This window comes from Solanum tuberosum, unplaced genomic scaffold, assembly GCF_000226075.1.
Source record: "Solanum tuberosum cultivar DM 1-3 516 R44 unplaced genomic scaffold, SolTub_3.0 scf00003, whole genome shotgun sequence".
Classification (NCBI taxonomy): domain Eukaryota; kingdom Viridiplantae; phylum Streptophyta; class Magnoliopsida; order Solanales; family Solanaceae; genus Solanum; species Solanum tuberosum.
In genome coordinates, this window is record NW_006238929.1 from 4,110,599 (window position 1) to 4,118,530 (window position 7,932).

Here is a 7,932-nt window from a genome sequence, read left to right on the forward strand (position 1 = left end):
TATCCTGAGATTAATAATTATTACCGGGATAAGTTATTCCTCCCCTTGGGTGGTATAGTAATTTCAGGATAATTTATCTCGGGATAAAATAGGCAAGTGACAAAGTATCCCTTTAAACCCTATTTACACATCACTTTTGTCATTCATGTATATTTACATTATTTTTATAGCATTTATAATAACATTCACAACTCCTTATTTTTATAATGATTCTTCATATTTTTCTATTAAAAAATTACACTATATAAATATAATTTTTATTTATGAATTTATTTGACTCATTGTTATGTTTATTTATATTTTGATTTCTCATAAATCTCTTTTTACTTTAACAATCTTAAGATGGAAGTTCTATTTTTAAGCTGAATAAGAAGAAAATTTAAATTTTAAATACATACGATACCATCATGAGAATGCACATACAAAAATATTCAAGCTAAATAAGATGAAATCAAAATTTTATTGTTAAAAATGAAAAAACTAAAGCATGCAAAGAAAATACAAATACTAAATAAAGTGAAAGAGTATTTTGTAAACAAACAATATGTTCTTAAAATTTATGCAATACATAATATTTTGAATCCAATAAACCAAACACTTAATAAAATAACTAATCTAATCAAAATTAATTCTATCATAATTTGTATTCAAATAAAACGAGCCCTGAAGCTATTATTTTGAACCTAAGGGACCATTTTTGTCCGGCTGTAGAGGTTAGTTTTCCAAATTGTATTTCAGCTCTCTCCTTATCTCCCAACTTTTCCGGCGGAACTCTCTCAATGCAAATGCTGGTAATTCTCTTCTTTAATCTTCTACTTGTTCTTCACTTAATGCTCAAAAATATTGTTAAAGCATTTGATTTTTCTAGTTTCCAATTATTTTTCGTGTAATCTTTCACTCATTTTTTGTGTTTCATTTGTTGTCAGCTACTTCAATACCTTTTGATTTTGAAATTTGTGGATGAATGAATGAATGTACTGTAGGATAAGATAAAGATGCAAAGAAAAGAATCAGATGAACGGCCGCCTGAGCTACCAATTTCGTGGGTTGAAATATCCAATTCAATTTCTCGTCAATACCAATTTCAACCTGATGGTAAGCTATCGGTAAGTTCTCCTTACTTTTTTTTCCCCTATTTTTGGCTAAAGATTTCCCCAATTTTATCTTCAATTCCTCGTTTTAGTGTACTAGACATACTCCTTTTCAGTTTGCATTACATTGATTGTAGTACGTGTAACTTATTTGGCCAAGTTAATCGGAGAGAAAAGTGCTTATTTTAGAGAGTTGAGGTGTTTAACCTGGCTTTTAGGAAAAAAGCAAGTGCTTTTGAGTAGAAGTAGTTGTTTAACTTTTCCCCCGAAACACTTTTGGTAACTTAACCAAGAACGAATTAATGCTCTAACACACCTATTTCAAAATTTGACCGCACGGGAAAGCAGTTAATGGGATTGGGTTGGACGTGAGGGAGAAAAGTTTGGAAATTGAATTTTTTTCTTGTTCAACAGGTACCAAGTAAATTATTGTTACCATTCCCCGAAAAAGAAGAAGAAGGTACCAGGTAGATTTAACTACCAGTTAATTAAAAACAATTGCACTCTGAAAAGAACTATTAAGTTCCGAAGTTAAAAATTGTGTAAATGAGGATGTTGCGATGGATGTTTGGACAAACTAGGAGAAATATAATTTGAAATGAATTTATTCGGGGCAAGGTGAGTGACTTCAGTGGAGGCCAAGATGCGGGAACTGAGACTGTGATGGTTCGAGCATGTGAAAAGGAGAGACGCAGATGCCCAGTGCGGAGGTATGAGAGATTGACTATGGATAATTTTAGGAGAGATAGAGGTAGGCCGAAGAAGTATAGAGAAGGGGTAATTAGACAGGACATGTTTCTGTTTTAGCTTATGAAGAACATGACCTTAGCTAGGAGTTTATGGAGGACATGAATTAGGATAGCATGTCAATAGGTAGTAAAGTGTTGTATAGCTTATCCTTCATACTTGTAGCCGTAGTATTACTGCTTAAGTTTCTATTTGTTGTTTCTTCTAATTTGTTTATCATATTATTTTGTTGTAGTTTCTGTTCATAATGTTTTCTCATGCTTTTATAGTATTTTGTCATGGCTCCTTCACTGTCATTATTTCTTTTTTTTCAAACTTCTTTGAATTGTTTTTCCTTGAGCCGGGGCTCTATTGGAAACAAGCATTCTGCCTCCAAGGTAGGCATAAGGTTTGTGTATACTCTATCCTCGCCAGTCTCTACTCTGTGGGATTACACTTGGTATGTTATTGTCGTCTAATTGTGCTGCTCCTAAACTTCAAGTATACCTCGTATTTCCTGTTCTCACCTTTTTGACCACTTGTGACAGATGTAGTTCAATAATGTAGGTAATACCTTGTACAAAGTATTGACAATTAATAAAATAGTTAATTACCAACAAAAGATGTAGGTAATACCTTCATATATGTTTGAATCACCCAATAATTTCATGCTTTGGCATTAACTTCTCCTTTAGCGTTTGGTTTCCCCCCTGCCATTTCTCTAGGTGGCAGTCATTTTCTTGAGAGTTTATAAACATCTTTAGCATATAATTGGTATATATAATATCCAAGTGAATGTTATTCTATACTACTGTTAATTTTTCTTGATGCTTACATGTTTCACTGCATGTAGTATATACATTCTCATGTAGAGACTAGCCACTCTGTACTACGTTTTCCTTGTCATGTTAATACATCAAAAGTTCTTTCACTTGCTTCTCAAATAGGGATTTATTACGATGCACTATGTTTTCCATGTCATGTTAATATATCAAAAGTACATTGCTTGTTTTCCAAACAGAGACTTACTTCTATGACTCTTTACAGGTCAAGATGGTTGATGACTCAAGACCAGCTGCACAGAGAGTGATGGAATCCTTTCTGAATAAATTTTTCCCATCTGGCTATCCATATAGGTGTGAATTTCTTGGAAATGATTTCCCAACAGTTTTAATTGGTCACAAGCTTCTTGAATATGTAATGTAAATATCTGCTCTTGATTGTTTCTGCAGTGTGAATGAGGGGTATATGAGATACACACAATTTCGAGCTCTACAACACTTTACAAGTGCAGCATTATCGGTTTTGTCGACTCAGGTCTTCTAACTATGAAGCATCTCACTGCCTGCTAAACTTTATTTGACTTCATAAAACTTTTAAGAGTAAACTATCTTCAACAAGAGCATACACACACTATATTGATATATGCATTCTTGTTTGACATAGGATTTTGTTCTTAATGCATAAATACATGATAAATCCATTAAAATGATGATACTTCTGAATATTACTTCTTTGCAGTCACTACTATTTGCTGCAGGCTTGCGTCCTACCCCTGCTCAGGCAACTGCAGTGAGCTGGGTAAGCCTTTTGTCTAGTAGACAGATTAAACAAACGACTCCTTAAGTATTATGTCCAGTCCCCTTCCTTCCTAAGGGAACTATTTTATGAATGTTTAGTTTATTTACAGATATTGAGAGATGGTATGCAGCATGTCGGAAAGCTCATATGTAGCAACTTAGGTGCAAGGATGGATTCTGAGCCTAAACGTTGGAGAATTTTAGGTTTATTCAATGTTCCTGAAGCACTGTCCTATGCTATGATTATTCTTTATTTCTTTATAAATAAGAGTTGTTACTGCATAATTTGATTCTATACTTGCATTCCTCTGTTTAATTGTACAGTAGGTTTTAAAATATACTAACTTTCTATGTTGCAGCTGATGTTCTGTATGACTTTGGGACTGGTTTAGAAGTTATGTCTCCTTTATGCCCGCATTTATTTCTTGAAGTTGCTGGACTTGGCAATTTTGCAAAGGTAACTTTCCTCTGATTACTAATTTTAGAGGTTCACTGAGTATTTTGAGAGATCTATAAACTTATGAATGACCCTGATTTAATGTTGTTTGAAGTATGTATTTCTTGTTACTCACTCTATTCCTCTGAAGACATGATTTTCCATTTTTTTGTTCCCAAAGCCTCCCGATTTTCCTTATCTAATAAAATAGCTTTCTTTGCAGCTTTTGTTTTTCTTTTCATTTTGCAGGAGAAAATACAAGAAAGGCAGATATTTTGAGGAATTTAATTTTATCTACACCTTACACCATCAGTACCCTATATACTTGAAGTATAACAGAATTGAAATATTACTAAAGAGGAAATTGGTATTTTCAGAAATTTGGGTACAAATTTTTAAACTACCAAAAGAGGGATTGTTAACGAGTCACTCTAAGGTTTCAGTTTCTTTTATGATAATCTCCCTTGATGGAGTGATTTGTGATTTCTCCTTTTGGAGCATTAGTGGACACTCAATTGTTCTTTCTGTGAAAGATATATTTTTTAAGTCTAATTGCATGAAAAATTTGGTATATTAGCTAAATCTTCAGTGATGTGATCTGTGAGAAATTTGTAGTCAGCAATGTTAATGAAGTTATTTTTCTTTGGAGTTATCAGGGAATGGCAGTTGTTGCAGCTAGAGCAACAAGATTGCCAATATATTCTTCATTTGCCAAAGAAGGCAATCTTAGTGATCTGTTTGCTAAAGGTGAGGCTATATCCACTCTTTTTAATGTTCTCGGGCTTGGAACAGGAATTCACTTAGCATCCACTATTTGTTCATCAATGCAGGGAAAGGTACTATTTTATTTACATTCAAGATATTTCTGTACATTTGTTCTTTTCTGATTCAATCCATTTGCAGCGCTTCCAAATCATGTTTAAGCTAGGAGATCAAACTATTATGCTACTATAAAATCCACTATTCAAAATCTGATCAATAAAATAAACTATGCAGAGATGTCGGTCTTACATCAGCGTAAAGTATACCTTGTTCTGCTGATGTATGTTTCTCTCTGTCGCTAGATAAATTTGTTTTCATTTGTTGTGCTTATAAACCTTAAGCTGGTAAAAGTACAATAAATGGAGAAAGCTCTACTTATATTTATTGCTCCCAAAAGTTCAATGAGTACAGGAGGTTCCTTTCCATTATTACAGTTAAGGGATATAACAGAGTTGTGATCATCATTCCAGAAAGTTCTTATAATGAGGGATGGGGCCTGGTGGCTACAAAGATTGAGGAATTTATTACAGAGAAAACTAGCACTCCTGGTGCATTTATTACAAATGGAGGTACAACAGAACATCTATTAAATGAGAAGGGCAGCTTCAAAGATGCTCTTAATAAGAGCAAGTGGACTTTAAAGGAAGCTGAGGTTACTGAGGTTGATGTTGTGAAGAACCAGCTTTCTGTGAAAACTCACGAGGCTGATAATGATCTTCTGCGCAGATGTCTAGTTGGTCGATTCAATGGTGGGGATGAAGTTCCGACTCGCAATGAGGTGAGAAGATGGGCTCAGCAGACATGGAAAGGGACTCAGAATATCCAAGTGTATGACATGAATGGTTTTCAGTTTCTCTTTGAGTTCCAATCAAGGAAAGCAGCTGAACACATTCTTATGGGCGACTGGAGAAGACAAGGGGTCATCTTAACACTTGACTGGTGGTCTCCGACAAAGGGCTCCTTTCCAATCCAAACCAAGTTTGATTGGTTTTGGATCAGAGTACATGGTCTTCCTCTACACCTCTGGTCCACAAGTGTCATGAAAGAGATAGGTGATAAATGTGGAGGTTGGCTGGAAAATGAAGAACAAACGGAACTTAAAAACCACCTGCGATGGGCTCTCATTCGGGTTAAGGGTCCGAGGGAGGCAATACCACTGTCCATTGATGTTGATGATGGAAATCTGATCTTCTCTATATGGGTAGAGTCGCCGGCGATGTACAAGAAAAAGGAGATAGTTACTAACCCTAGACAGGTGACTATAGCTGGTAAAGGAGAACCAAGAGTAGTTCTGGGTTGTGGAAAGTATAAGAAGACTTTTCATGAAAAAGGTAAAGAGGTTGTAGGTCTTTACCCAACAGGTTTTGTGGGGTCTGACACGCAACAGGTGGTGTCAGCTTTAGAGCAGGTGGCTTGTAGCAGTGCTGAATGTTTGAATTTACAAGAATCTGTGGGGCCTGATCCAATTCTTTTAAATTCCACTTTGCCACCAGACATGGACCAACCAGAAAGTCCTTTTGGGACTATTCATTTAACTCCCAGACCAAAGCCCACATCAGAACCATTTATTGAGCCTATTGGGTCACAAGAGCCTTATCAAGAGGAGGACCGGTTCCTTTTTCAGAAATCAACAGATGAGATGAGCTTTTTAATTAAGAAGTCCAATGGATTCACAAAACCCTTTACAAATTCCATTCTAAGGAAGTCGGGCAAATCAGAAAAAATCTTTGAACATTCCAGCATTGATGAGGACACAGAATTCTGCATGCGAATGGAAACAACTCCCAAGAACTTTCAAAGCCTTAGCATAGACAATTTGCAGATCAAAGAAAGCTAAGAAACAAGTGATCTAGTTTCAAGCCAAATGGATAGCATCAAGGGAATTGACAGTGAGAGGGAAGAAGGCGTTATAGAGCTCTTCGGAGAACAAATGGTGGAGTATGAGGACCCTAAACCATTAGCAATGGATGACAGCATCGTAGAGGACTGAATCGAATCACAAGCAACGCTAAGGTTTCAACTCAATCTACTCAAACTTAGTCATTTGTTTGGAGTCTCTACCAAAGGGTATGAAAAGAATTTTATTCCTTAATCATGAAATTAGAGCAAAACAAGCCAAGGGAGAATCAGAAATCAAAGGATAGCTCATCAAGCAGTAACAACAACAGTGTCCCAAAGGAATTAAGGAATTTAATTTTCAACATGAATTTCAAGGATGGTGAGCCAAGAATCAGAGGGAGAAGCCTAACTATTGTGGAACAATGAGGGTGAAATTAGTTTCATGGAATGTAAGGGTCTAAACGACGAAAATAAAAGGGGATTAGTTAGAAATCTAGTTAGTCAATGGAGGGCAGATATTTATGTCTTAGTGGAAACTAAACTGATGGGTACGTAAGTAATCTGTTGCATACTATTTGGAACAATAGATGGGTGGGGGAGTTGCATTTGGAAGCAGTGGGGAGCAGTAGAGGGATACTAATACTATGGGACAAAAGGGTCTGGGAAGGGGAGTTAGTAGAGAGTGGTGAGCAATGCATTTCTTGCAAATTAACAAGTCAGAACCAGAATTTAACATGGTACCTGACGGCTGTCTATGCGAAGTGCAAAAGAATGGAAAGAAGGGATCTCTGGTGTGAATTGGGAGCCATGAGAAGTCTCTATGAAGGGCCGTGAGTAGTGTGTGGTGACTTTAATGTCATCAGATATCCATCAGAAAGAACAAACTGTTCATCTATCAATGGGGCTATGTCAGAATTCTCTGATTGTATTGAGAAGGTGGAGCTTATAGACCCTCCTTTATTTGGAGGGTCTTTCACTTGGAGAAGAGGAGAGAACCATACAACTGCATCAAGGATTGACAGAATAATGTATTCTGCTCAATGGGAGGAACTCTTCACCCTCATTAGACAATCAACTCTTCCAAAGTTGGTATCTGATCATAACCCAGTTCTACTGACTTGTGGAGACATGAACTTCAAGAAGTCATACTTCAAATTTGAAACTGGTGGATGGGGGTTGAAGGTTTCAAGGAGAAAGTGAGTTTCTGGTGGTCATCATTTGTAGTTACTAGTACAGCAAGTTTTGTCTTAGCTGAAAAGCTGAAACTCCTAAAAAGGAAATTGAAGGAATGGAGCAAGAATAATAGGAGCAACTGGAAACAACAAAAGGAAGAAATCCTTGAAAAATTGGCCAAATCGGAGATCGTTCGGGGGCAAAGACCACTTACAGATGATGAAGTAATGCAAAAAACAAATTTGACAATGTCTTTTGAAGAAGTTGTCAAAAATGAAGAGATAAGGTGGAGACAAAGATCTAGAATACAATGGTTGAAGCAGGG

General features: G+C 36.2%; 1 protein-coding gene across 3 annotated transcripts in view; it reads left to right on the forward strand.

Moving 5' to 3' along the window:
• Window positions 1–699: 699 nt before the first annotated feature.
• Window positions 700–7,932, forward strand: part of LOC102605554 (protein root UVB sensitive 2, chloroplastic) — a 10,874-nt gene continuing 3,641 nt past the window's right edge. Inside the window, exons 1-8 of one of the 3 annotated variants that reach the window (XM_006338132.2) lie at window positions 700–791; window positions 984–1,106; window positions 2,865–2,953; window positions 3,050–3,134; window positions 3,339–3,398; window positions 3,508–3,601; window positions 3,757–3,854; window positions 4,490–4,669. In XM_006338132.2, the coding sequence (XP_006338194.1) occupies window positions 780–791; window positions 984–1,106; window positions 2,865–2,953; window positions 3,050–3,134; window positions 3,339–3,398; window positions 3,508–3,601; window positions 3,757–3,854; window positions 4,490–4,669 (741 nt within the window). In that variant the 5' untranslated portion in view covers window positions 700–779. Of the gene's footprint in view, window positions 792–926; window positions 1,107–2,864; window positions 2,954–3,049; window positions 3,135–3,338; window positions 3,399–3,507; window positions 3,602–3,756; window positions 3,855–4,489; window positions 4,670–7,932 lie in introns of all 3 variants that reach the window. The other 2 variants (XM_006338133.2, XM_015305999.1) reach the window with 2 other exon arrangements.